At 41.0% G+C, this 16,025-nt stretch overlaps 1 protein-coding gene across 1 annotated transcript in view; it reads left to right on the top strand.

Annotated features, from left to right (window-relative positions):
- The window catches only part of DCBLD1 (discoidin, CUB and LCCL domain containing 1), a 32,190-nt gene extending 21,002 nt beyond the window's left edge, over positions 1-11,188 (top strand). The window contains exons 8-16 of the mRNA XM_008576626.1: positions 191-231; positions 1,666-1,881; positions 3,141-3,262; positions 3,909-4,056; positions 4,158-4,268; positions 6,086-6,173; positions 7,296-7,345; positions 8,197-8,316; positions 10,622-11,188. Coding sequence (XP_008574848.1) covers positions 191-231; positions 1,666-1,881; positions 3,141-3,262; positions 3,909-4,056; positions 4,158-4,268; positions 6,086-6,173; positions 7,296-7,345; positions 8,197-8,316; positions 10,622-11,109 — 1,384 coding nt within the window. The 3' untranslated portion in view covers positions 11,110-11,188. The remainder of the gene's footprint in view (positions 1-190; positions 232-1,665; positions 1,882-3,140; positions 3,263-3,908; positions 4,057-4,157; positions 4,269-6,085; positions 6,174-7,295; positions 7,346-8,196; positions 8,317-10,621) is intronic.
- The last annotated feature ends 4,837 nt before the right edge of the window (positions 11,189-16,025 follow it).

The raw sequence follows: 16,025 nt of genomic DNA, 5'->3' as shown, positions 1-16,025 counted from the left end.
AAGTTGCTTTCCTTCCATGGGCTTGAGTTTCCTGACCTACAGGCTGCTGATGATGGAGATAATAGCAGTGGCCTTGCAGGGGCATTGGGAGGATCCATGTGGGAAGGTTGTATGAGCCTGGGACACAGCTCTGTATTAGTCCTAAGATCTGGTTAAGCAGCTCACCTCATGTTTATCTTTATTGTTTCAGTGGTTCCCTGTCAGACAAGCGATTTCTGTTTACCTCCAATGGTAAGGATTATGCTTTCCTTAAGAATTTGCTATTTTAAAATTCTTCAGTGGTAGTTTATTCCTCCAACCCCTCAGATTTTAAGTTTAAAAGATTTTTTTTTTCCTTTTTTTGTCAGACCACATTGTACCAAATTTCCCATGACTTAAAAATACACAAGACAGGGCCGGCCCGTGGCTCACTCGGTAGAGTGCGGTGCTGATAAAAATACACAAGACAATAAACCTAATTAAAATTAAACAGAAAATATTTTTCTTTATAATCTAACCTCTCTCAAACTTCTGCCAAAAAGAATAGAAAGTGAAATGACTTTTAGTTTAAGATCAATTCCTTTATGTTCGAATTTAACAGAAAAAGCTTTTAAATATTGCAATTTGATTTGTGGTTATCTTGAATTAAGTTACTGAACAGAAGCATATAACATAAAGGTGGTTTAGCTCCTCCCCCATGGAATATATTCTAGGTAAATATTCTTCCTTGGCATAAAGTAAAATATTTAAAGGGAAACAACATAAAAATATGAATATGTCTTCTTTGCCCAGGAAGACAAGTGTGGCCTTTATTTGCTACCTCCGCATCTCCCGGACATGGTACAGTTAAGGTCATGGGGAAGGATGTTGGGTACAGGTTACTCATCTTCAGAGGATCTGGATGTGCTTGCTTTTCAAGGGTACACAGACTGGAGTTCCCCGCTGATTCCAAATCCTTTAATGTGAAAAAAACCTCAGCATTTTAAACCTTTAAAACACACTACAATTTGTTAAGATCAGGGTGAATTTCGAAGGTTAGAAAAGAAAATCTATAGTGGGGACAAAGAGGTGTCACTTATAGGAGATGTGACTTCAATGACGTTTTAAAAAGAAAAGCAGCAACAATTTTAAGATGCTGTAGTCCTGTATCAGTCCCCTTTTGTATTGCTATAACAGAATACCTGAGACTGGGTAATTTATAAAGAAAAGAGATTTATTTGGTTCACAATTCTGGGACAGCTGCATCTGGTGTGGGCCTCAGGCTGCTTCTACTCATGGCAGAAAACAGCAGGCAGCCGGTGGGTGCAGGGAGATCACACGGTGAGCAAGGTGGGTTGGGGGCGGGGACGGGGGTGGGGAGGGCCAGCCTCCTTTTAACAACCAGCTATCACAGGAACTAATCCATTCCGGCAAGAGCTCACTCACAGTCCCCTATCCCACAGGGGAGGGCATTAATCTGTTCATGAGGGATCCAACGCATGCACTAAACACCTCCCAACACTGCCACATTGAGGATCAGAGTTCAACAGGAGCTTTGTGGGACAAATACATCCAAACTATACCAAGTACAAATGAGTCAAATAAAAGGCTGAGCCATTAAAAAACTGGTAATTAAAAACTTGATTTGATATCAGAATGGAGGTAGGTCAGCTGAATACTAGGTTGAATACATTTTTTTTTTTTTAGGCTGCAGCAGATCCTTGAGTTTGGAAGCTGACAGGCAAATCAGAGCTTCTTCCTCTTGGCAGTGGGAAAATGAAATTGGAGAACAAGTTCACTGGTCTCCTGGCCAAGCCCGACTTCAGGACCAAGGCCCATCGTGGGCGTCAGGCGACAGCAACAACAACCACAAACAACGAGAGTGGCTAGAGATAGATTTGGGGGAGAAAAAGAAAATAACAGGTACTTACACAATTGCAGGAGCAGTTTCATGATTGCAAAATGACTTGAAGTTGAAATTATGCTTACTACAGATTGAGCATCTCTAATTTGAAAATCCTAAATCCAGAATGCTCTGATTTCCAAAACTGAGTGCTGACATGATGCTCAAAGGAAATGCTCATTGGAGCATTTCAGATTTCCAGATTAGGGATGCTCAACTGGTTCAGTATCTGCAAATATTCCAAAATGCAAAAACATCAGAAATCTGAAAATACTCTGGTCCCAAGCATTTCAGATAAGGGATACTCAACTTGTATTTATATATGTGCCTCTACTCTCTACCTCAAAGTACTTGAAATCATTTTAAAATATAACAAATCTTCACGCTGCCTCTGTGAAAAGAACCTGTGTACACGTTGTAAATATGGATGTATGGAGTAGAGAGAGAATACCCCAATGGTGAAACCTTTTTATGATACCTTGTCAGTGTGAAAACACTCATTTGTGAACAGTTTCTAAATTCACCTAATAAAAATTGGTCTGTAGAATGATCTGAAATTTCAAATGGGAAGGGGGGGCGGTGAAAGAAACTTAAAATTATAATACATGTTATGGGCCGGCCCGGTGGTGCCGCGCAACACTGAGGGTTGCGATCCCATTGCTGGTCCTGGTCCAGTACAGGCGCGACACTGAGGGTTGCGATCCGTTGCCGGTCACGAAAAAAGACAAAAAGAGAAAAAAAAAAAAAAAAGAAACCTTTGATAAAGACTTAACTGGTGAGCATCGCTAACAAAGTGTCCTGGAACTCACGTATTTCTTTGAAGTAAATTAAGTAAGGAAATAAAAATCAGCAATAAATCAGCATTCACAGATGAGCACCATATCCCACTGTATCCAGTCAACCATATTTATATTTCTACCTTTAAGGTAAAAATGTTAGCATACCATATATTCTCTTCTGTACCATATATTTTCATTTTGTATTGTATTAAGAGCATTTTCCAATGTTATTAAATAGTTGAAAAACACAATTATTAATATCTTTATGGTATTTTTTTGTATGTATATACCATTATTTAGTTAATCATTCCCCTACGCTTGTTCGTTAGATTTTTCCCAAATTTTCACTCTTATAACTGCTGTACCGTACATCCGCCACCGAGGGTTGCGATCCCGTTACCGGTCAGTAAAAAAGACAAAAAGGAAAAAAAAAACATTATAATACATGTTATGTATAGCATATTTTTAAAACTAACCTGTAAATAACATTTTCTTACAAGGAATTAGAACTGCAGGATCCACACAGTCAAATTTCAACTTTTATGTTGAAAGTTTCGTGATGAACTTCAAAAACAATTCTAAATGGCAGACCTATAAAGGAATTGTGAATAATGAAGAAAAGGTAAGAGAAGCTCTGGAAGAAAGAGATTTAGTAGGGGAGCAGGACTCCATATATTTTTATCAGTGTGTTTACATTAGATATTTCATTAGGAAAATACATGGTTCCCTGAGCATGCAAGAATAAGAAAAGTGACAATAAAAACCTTAAGAAACCTTTGTGATTTAATTATTTTGTACTTCCATAATGAAATACTCGTGATATTCTTGGGAAGTGAAAGTTGGTCACTTGAAATGGTTGCTTCAGTACAAGTATGGTGGATGTTTGGATTGGAAATTGGTATTGGGATGCTGTTAGTGGCAATGAGAATTAGGAAAGGGATGGCAAATGTGAGAGTTGAAGACTTGTGCTCTTGAGGTTGCTTGTTAATAGCATCATATTAATGTAAAAATATCAAGATCAAGTAATCCAATAGGGCAATTTTAGCTTCTTCATCCAAAATGAAATTTAAAACAGAAAACAGATTAGCAGTACCACCTTAGTTAGATAACTTAGCTTTTGTTTGCAGAGCCTTTATCAGGAGTGTCTACACAAATGGAACAGACATGGCATTCTTGCTTTGGTTTCATATAATCAGGTATGAGTGGGCTGATGAAGACCTGAAAACTAACTAATAGACTCTTCAGGTAAAAGTAACTTCTTTCTGTAGGTCTTTCAGGGTAACTCTAACTTTCGGGACCCAGTGCAGAACAATTTTATCCCTCCCATCGTGGCTAGATATGTGCGGATTGTTCCCCAGAAGTGGCATCAGAGGATAGCCTTGAAAGTGGAGCTCATTGGCTGCCAGATTACACAAGGTGGGGCTCAAGATGAGTTTGTGAGTTATTTAACTCTGGTCATCTTCTTTCACCTATCATTGTTACTAATGTGGTTTTTTCCAACATACTTTTTCTCTCAGGTAATGATTCAGGTAATGATTGGCACAAAACAAGTCTAAACACTGGTGTTTCAAATGAGAGAGAAGATGAGACAATCAAGGAGCCCATCCCCTCAGAAGAAATTGCCACAGGTAAAACAGTTATTGTTTTGTGGTTTCGAAAGGAGCATACCTGCTACCCCACCCACTATCACAGTAGTTTCAACAAAATTTATTTTTCTCTGTCATATCAGTGCTGGGGGCAGAGGGACCAGAGGTACTTGCACACGTGTAAAATGGTGCATGCCCACAACTGTACATTGCAATATTGTAAGTAGGAAAAGATTGGAAACAAACTTATGTGCACTTCAAACAATAGGTAAATATTTTATGGAAAGACAATATCACATTAATGCAATGGAATACTCTGCAGCTATAAAAAAAAAGAATGTATGAAAGTACTTCAGAAAGTTCATGGAAAGATTTGTAGTATCTTTTAATGCTATTTTTCCATGAACTTTTTGAAGTACTCTCAAAAAGAAAGCTCTCGAAGACATATTGACAACTTAAAAAAAATAAGCAAGGTATAGAATAGTCTATATATCACTTTAGCACTTGTGTAAAAATGGGGAATAAAGAATGAATATTCACTGCAATATCTTTAGAAAAACATCAAGACACATAATTTGGCTTCCTGTGGAGGAGGAACAGAGATAGGAGGGAAACATTCCATTCCATACCTTTTTATACTTTTTGAATTTTGAACATTAAGTGAACATTTAACATTCAAGTAATGACCATTAAAAGTACAAAGTACATTTATTTTTAGAGAATATAAAATAATTTTCATATTAATTTTATAAAATTTTAAAATATTAGGAAAATTAAGTAAGGAAATAAAAATCAGCAATAAATCAGCATTCACAGATGAGCACCATATCCCACTGTATCCAGTCAACCATATTTATATTTCTACCTTTAAGGTAAAAATGTTAGCATACCATATATTCTCTTCTGTACCATATATTTTCATTTTGTATTGTATTAAGAGCATTTTCCAATGTTATTAAATAGTTGAAAAACACAATTATTAATATCTTTATGGTATTTTTTTGTATGTATATACCATTATTTAGTTAATCATTCCCCTACGCTTGTTCGTTAGATTTTTCCCAAATTTTCACTCTTATAAGTAAAACCACATTTACTTACATGAATTTTGTTCCCATCTAAGTTCCTCTTCCTCTTCTTTATGATCTATCTATACATTTTCACTCATGATCACAAAAAAGAAGGGTGAAGAGCAAATATTTCTCCTTTAGTTTGTGTAGTTTCTACAAACTTGGGGACTGCTTCAGTGGCTGTTAAAGTGACCTTCCTTCTTAAAGCAGAAGGAGTTGTAGGAAAACATGGTGTAGTGTTTCATGCAACCTAGTGGAAATGCTGTTTGAGGTCATCAGGCTGCATTTCCTCTCAGTCCCCAGCTCCAAAGCTCTGGAAATGAGAATCCCAGGGTTCCAGGCCTCTGGCGTGGTATAGGTCCACACCCACACCCACCCACCGTCTGGGGCAACGGGTACTGGAGCCAAGCTCAGAGCCCCACACTGTACTGAAATCATTTCCCTGTCTAAATAGTTCCTTGCTGGGGGGATCTGCTTTAAACCCGTCCCCTCAATTCTGATTTTTAAATTCTAACATGAGGCAAGCAACAAGCTTAGAATAAATGTTAATCCTTGAGGAATATTGGAAACTGAGAGGGGGTGGGGGAAATAAATTTTATTTTCCCAAATTTTAGCCAGGATTTTGAATCCTCTATTTTTGCTTTCCAATATCAGTAAATACCTGGTGTGTATTCATTTTCCTCATATAGTAGGCAGTTGAAGACTTTTCAAATCAATGTTCAGTTTTAGGTCATGAAATTTTGTTACTGGTCAATTATGTTGTAATGTGGTGGCTTTCCCCTTCTTTAGGAATCAACTTCACAACTGTGGCTATTCCATCAGTACTCCTCATTGCCCTGCTGCTTGCTGGAATGGGGATCTTTGCTGCCTTTAGGAAGTATGTGATTTTACATTTTAAAATTTCTTCTATAATTATGCAAACAGTTATAAAACCAAAAAGCTTGCTCTTCAGATATTCGTGTATGGAAAAGCATCATAACTTCCTGCAAGATAAAATGTCAACTTACATTTTAGAAATAAGTTAGGAAGGAGTAGAAATGATCAAGTTTTACTTTATAAGTAGTTCTTTTCATTTAGAAACCTTTGGGGGCCGGGCCCGGTGGCGCACTGCTACAGTGCGCCACTTGGGAGCGCGGCGGCGCTCCCGCCAAGGGTTTGGATCCCACGTACAGACCAGCCGCTCACTGGCTGAGTGAGGTGCGGGCGCAACACTGAGGGTTGCGATCCCATTGCTGGTCCTGGTCCAGTACAGGCGCGACACTGAGGGTTGCGATCCGTTGCCGGTCACGAAAAAAGACAAAAAGAGAAAAAAAAAAAAAAAAGAAACCTTTGATAAAGACTTAACTGGTGAGCATCGCTAACAAAGTGTCCTGGAACTCACGTATTTCTTTGAAGTATCTTTCTTTCTGTCACCTGTAGAGTGGAAAGAGTGTTAGATCAGGGTCTGGAAGACTGTGTTCTGGTCCCACCTTTGTCACCAAGCAGCCCAGTCACTTGTCTCCCAAGCCGCCATTTTACATACATAAAATAAAGGAGTTTACCCAGATGAGTTCTGAGTCTCTTCCAGAATCCCAAACTCCATATTTATAACATATTGTAACAATGTTAGGAATTAGATCTAAACAAAAGATGGAGACCCTTCCGAAGTTTTCTCTTTTTATATTTTTAACAGATTTGGAACTTATAAATGTGTTATTAGTACAAGTAGAATGAAGAATAGTTCTCTGACAAAAGTGAGAAAGGGTATGAAATGTCTGGTTTTTAAGCTTCAGGTAGGTATTCATTAGTTAAAGCATGCCTTAGCTTAATGGGTTTGTGTTAAATGCTTTTAAGGATATCCATAATTTTATTCTGGAGTATAGTAAATAGCGATGAAGTGAGATCTTGGGGTCATGAGGAATTGCTTTAGGATTTTATAGACTGCATGAGCTAGTGAGAAAATAAAATAATAAGGCATGCTTTCTAACATACAAAATAAAAGTAATATACATTCTTCTAGGAGGAAGAAGAAAGGAAATCCATATGGATCTACTGAGGCTCAGAAAACAGGTAGGTTAAAAGCTCTGTCTACAGTTTTATTTTGGCTTTGAGGAAAGGACAGGATCTGTTGATTGAGAACATGATTAGACCAGTGGCCTACACTTACATGGTTAAAAAAACAAGCTCTATAGCCTTTAAGTTGGCAAATCTACAAGGAAAAAATTTATTTTGTCCTGCCTATTTTAATTCAGAATTTTCATGGTCACTTTATTTTTATTTAACATCATCCCCTTCATCTGTCAACATTCATTTCTTTTGGCCACCGAAGTTTAGCCCACCACACTGTGTCATCAGGGAGAAGTTACAGAAGCCGCATTGGTGAACTGAATGTAGTCCAGTGCTCTCAGCATCTGCAGGCCTCCACTGTATTTTCCACTCTGTGAAAGTGAGGACAGGATCAAGCAGGGCTCATGCCAGGTTTCAGAGAATTGTTAGGACACGGGATGTCCAAGCTATGAGTCGGATGCAATCCAGAGAGAGGGCAGCAAGGCAGGACCCCTGGGAAAGCTCAGGGACCATTTGGGACTCTGCCTCCACAGGATCTAAACACCAGCTGTTTTGTTTCCTCTGGGTCATGGATGCCGTGTCAATACAGATTGTTGAAACACATGCCCAGATGGTCTCACACAGGAATAATCTGGGACCTGATGGGTGCACAATACATTTTAAAGGCACAGTGGGAAACATAGTTGGGATCATGTTTGGTGTTATCATTCATGACCTCAGCATGCTGTTCTCAGAGCCATGGCTGTGCATTTGTCACAGTCGGCCATCAAGAGGTAGACTGAGCTCTGACTCATGGAGAAACATTCATTTCTGATATTCTGTATTAGTTTACTTCATGTTTATCTTTATTCCAGGCTGTTGGAAGCAGATTAAATATCCCTTTGCCAGACATCAGTCAACTGAGTTTACCATCAGCTATGACAATGAGAAGGAGATGACACAAAAGTTAGACCTCATCACAAGTGATATGGCAGGTAAGTGTCACACCTCCAGGACTATGTGTATTAGATAGGAGGTGCTGCCTGTGGGGAAAGGGAGATGGGAGAGAAATAAGACTAAAATCCTTTTGTTTAGATAGGGTACAATAAATCAGAAATGTGTGAAGTTTTTTCTGCACTCTGAGAGTTACAAACTCATACTGAGCTATTACTCAAAGGCCCCATTCAGCCAAGGCTTTTACACCTGCAGGGGATATAACGACATGCATAGTGACGGCCCTGAAGTACTGCTAGTATCTGGAAGCCCTTAATCTATTTTTGTTACCAAGGTTTTGATTAAGGCACTGGGGAAGAGGGACTAGAAAGATGCATTAAATACAGCTCCTGCCCTTGAGGAAGAGGAGATAGAAGATAAACTCTTCCAGTGTTAGAATGGCTTTGGTGGCCCTGACAAGCCATCATCAAGAGTCCCAAACTATCTGTGGGGATCCATTTTTTGCTTTTTGTTTCTTCCTTTCTTTTTTTTATTTCTAATCCATCATGGACAAATATTTTTGTAAAATATAATATAAATTGCTAGTAATTAAGAAATTTTAAAAGAGCATACAAAATACAGAGCTCTAATTTTTCTATTATTAGATTCAGCAGACATAAAATTACTCTCATATTGCTGTAAGTTTCTAAGCACTTAGCTTCAATTTCTGAACTTATTTCTTTGCAAACACTTCTTACATGTTGGCATCCATGGACCACGCTCTGAGTAGCACTGCACCAGCTTTTCACTACTCACAGTGTCATCTGAGGACCAGTAGCTTCGGGAACTTCTTAGGGACGCTGGCTTTCGGGCCATGCCCAGGTCTGCTATAGCAGAAGTTCCCCAGGTGATGCACCTGCACATCGGTGTCTGAGAGGTGCCAATGTAAAGGTTGTTTGAGCCACTTCATGGACAAGGAGAGCATCTCTCCAACCAAAATCCCTCTTCTTGTCTTTGGGAGTGAAGGGAAGGGAGAACGCTTCTTCTGTTTTCTTCTTCCTCATTCTCCTTCAGCTTCTGGTACAGCCTCTCTTCCTTCCTCCCTGAATGGTCCTTCTCAGCCTCCGTAAACATGCAAGGCCCCAGTCCCTGTCTTGCCCCACTCACCTGTGGTGTCTCCCCTGAACAGTCTTAGCCCCTTCTGGAGCTTGCTGCAGAGCCTTTCCTTGCATGATTGTCAATGCTGCTTCTGCTGCCCAGATGTCCTTCCTAGTCCCCAGTCAGTCAGTAATTCTCAGTGGTCTGCTGGTCACCTCTACATGCCAGTGTCACCAGTTCCTCAGTGTTTCCAAAATCAAGTCCATCATTTCTAACCCTCACCACATATGCTCTGTACATTTCTTTTCTAAGTGGCTTCCCAACTGTGCACCCCAGCCATCCAGGCTTACCCTCTGGGAAGGGTGCTGGGCTCCCTCTTTCCTCACACCCCACATGTCATTGGTAAAAAAATCCCTCTGAATAGTGTCCCCAGAGTGTGGCCTTTCTACTCCCCTGGTTTGTGACCTCTGTGTTTCATTTCTCTTTGCTTTTTATGTCTCACTTTTTTAATCTTTTCTTCTTCAACCTGCCTCCACAATTACCTCTAACTCTGCCGATCTGTACGTTTCCCTAGAATTAAACAAACTTCCTAGCAAGGCACTCAGTGTTTCCCATGATCTACCAGTTGGTTAACAGCACACACTCGGGACCTGTGTTCAAATCCTGGTTCCACCACCTGTTAGCTGTCTGATCTGGGAAAAATCGTTTAGTCTCTCTCTGCTTTGGTTTCCCATTTATAAAATGGAAACAATAGTCCTGACATCATAGGCTTCTTTTGAAGATTAAATTAATTAATTTGTATCTCACTATCTTAGAACGGTGCCTGGCACAGAGTAAGGGCTCAGTAAATGTGAGCTCTTTCATTACCGTCACCACTAGGCCCTGACCTACAATCTTATATCTCATTGAACAGACTACTCCGCATCCCTCATACTCTGGACACTTCAAACTCCGTTTTCATGGTTATCTCCTCCCTTTCCTCGGTTTTACCTCCACCTCCCAAAGTAGCATTTCAAGAGCCACTTTCTCCATTAAGTACTTCTCCCCACAGCCCAGGGTTAAATAGACAGGGTTAAACGTAATCTACCCCTTCTCTGGTCTCCCGTGACCCTTGAGGCTTCCTAAAGCACTGGCATCCTTCCTAGGTGCCTGGGCCACCTCAGGCACTCCGTGGAGAGTGGTCCACCACTGCCATAAGCAGAGCATCCCCTTCTGCAAACGTATCGCAGTGGGGCACAGATGATGTGTCTTCTGCTCATTCGGTTGCAGATTACCAGCAGCCCCTCATGATTGGCACCGGGACAGTCACGAGGAAGGGCTCCACCTTCCGGCCCATGGACACGGACGCCGCCGAGGCCGGCGGCCACTACGACTGCCCGCTCGGGACCGGCCGCCACGAGTACGCGCTGCCCTTGACGTCCCCGGAGCCCGAGTACGCCACGCCCATCGTGGAGCGGCACGTGCTGCGCGCGCACACCTTCTCGGCGCAGGGCGGCTACCGCGTGCCCGGGCCCCGGCCGGCGCACAAGCACTCCCTGTCCTCGGGCAGCTTCTCCCCGGCCGCAGCCGGCAGCAGGAGCAGAGACTACCCCGTGTTGCTCGGCCCCAAGCCTGCGCACGGCGCCTACGACAAGCCCAAAGCCAGAGACCCTGACCCTCCGAATCCGCAGACAGATCCCGGGACGAATGATGGTTATGCAGCCCCGAGAGACTGCCTTACACCCCTCAACCAGACGGCCGCGACTGCTCTTCTGTGAACACAATGTGAAAGAAACCTGCTGTGGTACTGAGCGTCGCGCTGCTGCAAGTCACTGGAAGAAGGGACAGTGCTGTGCGTGTGTGCACGCGTGTGTGCATGTGCGTGTGAGGTTCAGTAGGATCCTAGAGACAACCTCTCATCCTGTTTACAAAATTGTGCAGCTGGTTTTGTTCTGACCCTGAAGACGAGAGTCTGCTGGGTTTTGTTGGGCTAGGAAAATGAAAATTTTCAGATGGCATTTTCATTTCTCTAACTGTGATATTGAGCTGCTTTGGTGTAAAACGTGCAATCTGTACAGAGTCGTATTTAAAAAAAATTAAAGTAACTTAAGTTGGCTTCATCCGATTTTAGTTCTGCACAAAGGTTCAGTGGGAAAATGCAGCTGTAGCCAAAACATACATAATAGTATGTTCATTTTTGCGGTATATTTTATTTGATACTGTGTTAACAGCAGGTCTGTTTAAACTTAATCTTGTTGTTGTTGTGGCTCATTTCCTTTCCTTTGATAACTACAACTAAAAGCATTTTTCACATTCTTCTCCTGGGAGAAATGAAATTACTTGAAGCATGAAAAGCACACCAGAGTGGTTGTTTGTTTAGTCATTATAAATGTACGTTAAAAACAAACAACACCTCAGCAGCTGTCTGTTTCCTTAGACTCCACTTCAGATGGGGACGTGAAGTGGCCAGTCAGGGCAGCCCAGCGTCCGTCCTGTGGCCTGCAGGGGACTCAGCTGCTGCAGGCCGGAGGAAATGGACTCCCTGAGGAACTGGCCTTCACACTGCTTCCTCCTCGCCTCCAGCCTGGCAGACACTGTGCAGCCTTCATATGCAAATTAGCCTCTTCAAACTGCAAAGCCAAATGCCCAGACTTCCAGGCAACCAAAACTGTTCCCTCAACAAATTGAAATAAAGATGGCACAGCAATCACAGTCTGAATTACTGTGTCAGATGTTTTTGTACCTCGGATTAAAAAACATTGCTGGGGTCAGATGCTCACACTTTTCATGACTTTCTTCAGAAATAGTACATTTTCGTGACTTCCATTTTCCCCTGAAAAACAAAAAGCTATTTGAAATGTCTTCTTACAGAAGCGACCAAGGCCAAGTCTAAATAGAGCTTTTCTACTGAGATGGTTGGGAACTGAACTGATTTCGTAAGAAATAATTTTCCCCTCCAGTATGTGTGTATAATTCTAGAATAGCCCAGACCTCAACTGTACCTTATGTTCAGTAGTTTTTATCTGAGTTTGCTTTGTGAGTTAACTGTGGGGGATTTAACCTCTTTTGCCAAAGAGGAAAATGTATGTTTGTTTTTTAATAGGAAATGTGGACCAAAAATCCTTTCTTTAAAAAATGTATTATAACTGTATTTGTATGGGTCTCACTTTCTGTGAAATGTATATATGTTAAAATAGTGAGGGTGCTGGAAGGTCGTGGCAGACTATCTGTTGGTTATTGCAGAAGATAAATAGTTTACTTGTGGAGTTTACATGGTTTTTGTGCTTACTAATTGTAATAAACTATGCCAAATCACAGTGCCCCTGACTGGTGACCTGCTTGCAGGGCTGCTGAAGGCAGCACTCAAGTCTCAGCCTCCATGAAAGGGTAGGGGGGAAAGTAGAAAGAGTGGGGCCTTGGAGTCAGATAGTCTTCGTTGCAGACCCTGCTGTGCCACGCAAAGTAGATGACAAATCTTTGGCTAGTTATATAAAGCTGAGCCTCAGTTTACTCATGTTCGAAAATGGTGTCAACATGCTTTCTTCCTCCAAAGCTTACTGAATTAATTGGAACAACATTTATCAAAGTGTTTATTCTGTAATAGGCCTTTTTTCTAATCCAGGCCTTCAGTAGGATGTTTATAGCATCTTAACATTAAAATATTAATCCATAAGAAACATGGACCTATACCTCTTCTTTACAATAGAGCTATCTTTATTCATCACATTTAATCATGACAGAAGAGGGAGAACAGGACCTTGTTTTGGAACAGCACTTCCTCAGGGTGGCCTCACTGTGGAGACTAGGGTGGATGGGTGGAAAGGACTGATAAACCCCACACGGTTAAACCTAAACTAGCAGATAAGAGCAGAAAAATTTATCTTTCTTTTTGGGTGTTTTACAACATTAGCATGGGTGGTAAGGCGTGAATTAGATAATTCTAATTGTCTGGTTTCTTCTGTTATCAAGTCCTGTAGGGAGGCAGAGATTGCCCTCTGTCAGTTCTTACAATTGTCGCTGAAACACATCTGCTTTGACAAACAAAACCACACTGGCTGGAAGCTGCTGAAACTTTGCTCTGGATTTTATTACTGTAAACTTTCACTAACATTTCATTAACGTTTATAATCAGCCTAGAGAATATCCAGAAAGGGTGTGAGAGATCGTTTATTTTTTACTGCTTTGGATTCTTAGCAAATAATGAAATCACATATTATAGGCACAACTATAGACACCATAAATAGTTATGAGGACTTTCCTAAATACGTGGTTCACCGTGACCAGTCACACCAGTCCAAGTGAGGCCACCAGGTTGGCCTCACTATTCCTAAAATGTTCATCTTACATTCATTTTTGCAGCAAATAGTTATTAAGGTTCTGAGAGTAATGATCCCCCTGTACTTGCCTGAGTTGAGAGAGCATGTCTGGGCTCTCCCCAGGACCTGGGAACAGTTGAATCCTGCTAAAGGGAAGCTGGGGTTGAATATAATCACTTACTCCAGCCTGCTAGTATTTCCTGCCAAAACACAGCCCATCCAGTCACCCAGTGCCTCCCTGCACGCCATCACTGCTGTATTCACAACCCACTCTAGATCTCTCGTCTCCCACTATGCTCCCAGCCTCTCCCTGTTCCAAAAATAAATTTCCCTAGAGGCTTTTAAGATTTTTCTCTCTTTGATATTCTGCAACTTTGCTATGTGTTCACCTGTGAATATATTCGTATCATATTGGTTGGGACTTCTTGAATCTTAGAATTCATCTTCAACAACTGAAAAATTCTCAGCCATCTTTTTTGTTGTTGTTTTCTTTATTCTTTCCTTCTGGAATTCCCATCGAATGCTTATTAGACTTTCTCATTCTATCTCCTATGTCTCTTTTTTCTTTTTGGTAGCTGGCAGGTATGGGGATCTGTCTCTTAATCCCTCTTATTTTTCACCTCTTTATCTTTCTGTGCTGCGTTCTGAGTAGAATCCTGAAAGACAATATGGCATGGCTGTTGAGTGCACAGACTTCAGATTGCTTGGATGAGGTGCCTCTGATTCCATGCTGTGGGGAAAACAGTATTAATCACCTACTTAGGGCTGCTGTGAAGATTAAAAGAAGCTTTAGAGCAATGTCTGGCTCACATGAAACACTGTAAAATTATAGAAGACCATCCAGCTCACTAATTCTTCCTTCCACTATCATATCTGCTGTTTAATTTAGCCATGAGATATTAACGTTTTTTAAAAAAATTTCTAGAAGTTCTGTTGATTCTTTTTCAAATCTGCCCTTTTCCACAGTCTTGGTATTTTCTTGAGCTTCGATTCCTTCTTTTAATCATTGAAACATACCAACGTTATGTTCTCTTTCTTATTTTTCTGTTATCTTCATTTCATTTAGAGTAAAAGCCAAAGTCTCTACAATGATTTATAAGGCTCTGCCAACACCATCCAATAGAACTTTTGCAACGATGGAGATATTCTCTGAGGTGCCTAATATGATGGCCACTACTCACATACGGCTACTGAGCACTTGAAATGTGGCTGGAGTGACTGCGAAATCACCTTTTAATTTCATTTAATTTTAATTTAGTTAAAAGTAAATAGTCACCTGTGGCTGGTGGCTACTGTATCGGGTAGGACAAGTCTGTGATCTGCATCTCCGATCGGGCCTTCACCTCCCCGACCTCCCCACTACTCCCCACCTGTTCCCCCAGCTCCAGCCACGTGGGCCTCCTGGCTGTTACTTGGACATGCCAGGGGCACACCCATCTTGAAACCTTTGTGCTTGCTGTTCTCTCTTCCTGGAAAACTTCCCCTGGATACCTGAGTGGCGTGTTCTTTCGCCTTCATCAAGTCTGCATTCAAACATAACCTCCATGAGGTCTTCCCTCCCCTCCCTGCCCCAAAACTATAACCACCTCCCCTAACACATTTTCTACCTCCCTTTCTGCTTTACCTTTCTCCTTAATGTTTATCACTAACATAGCACACATTTTTATTTTTTGCTTATTATTTTTCTCTTCCTCTAGACTGTATCCCATGAGGGAAGGGATTTGTCTGTTCTGTTCCCTGCATATCCCCAGCATCTAGAACATGGTTCAGTACATATTTTTTAAAGGAACGGTTAAAAGTTCTTAAGACCTATTTGTTGTTTTGATTGACTCTTGTTCACGATTGCTTGCTTCTTGGTGTGTTTTGAAATTTTTGATGTGAGTCCTTCTTTTGTGAGGCTTTTTCTTCCTTGTGAAAATCTTCTAATATTGTCTTTTCTTAGTGGTTTTGCATTTGCATCTGTCAAGTACACTAGGTAGAGATGCCAGATAAAATACAGGACACCTAGTTAAGCTTTAATTTCAGATAAACAAATAATTTTTTTCATGTATGTTCCATGCAATATTTGGGACATGTTTCTACTAAAAAATGATTCATGTCTTGTATTTTTATACCAAGAGTATTGCTAGTCCTGTACCAGTTTTTAATTTTGGGATTGGTAGTTTCTAGATTATTCCTTGTACTGAAAATTTAGAGCCAAACTGGTGTGAGGCCCAAGCCCAGGGTTTTAATGTCTTGGGGCAGACCTCCCTTTTCATCCAGAATCCATCATCCTTTGTTGTCTCTCTGTCTTATTGGGCAGATTTTTTTAGGTTCACCTCTTCACCGTTCCAACTCCCTGCCATCTTCAGGCCAAAATCTTGTTTTCTCTCCCTTCA

The sequence above is a fragment of the Galeopterus variegatus genome, unplaced genomic scaffold, assembly GCF_000696425.1.
Source record: "Galeopterus variegatus unplaced genomic scaffold, G_variegatus-3.0.2 Scaffold1374, whole genome shotgun sequence".
NCBI lineage: Eukaryota > Metazoa > Chordata > Mammalia > Dermoptera > Cynocephalidae > Galeopterus > Galeopterus variegatus.
Note: the sequence above shows the minus strand (reverse complement) of the source record. Positions and strands in the feature narration are given on the sequence as shown.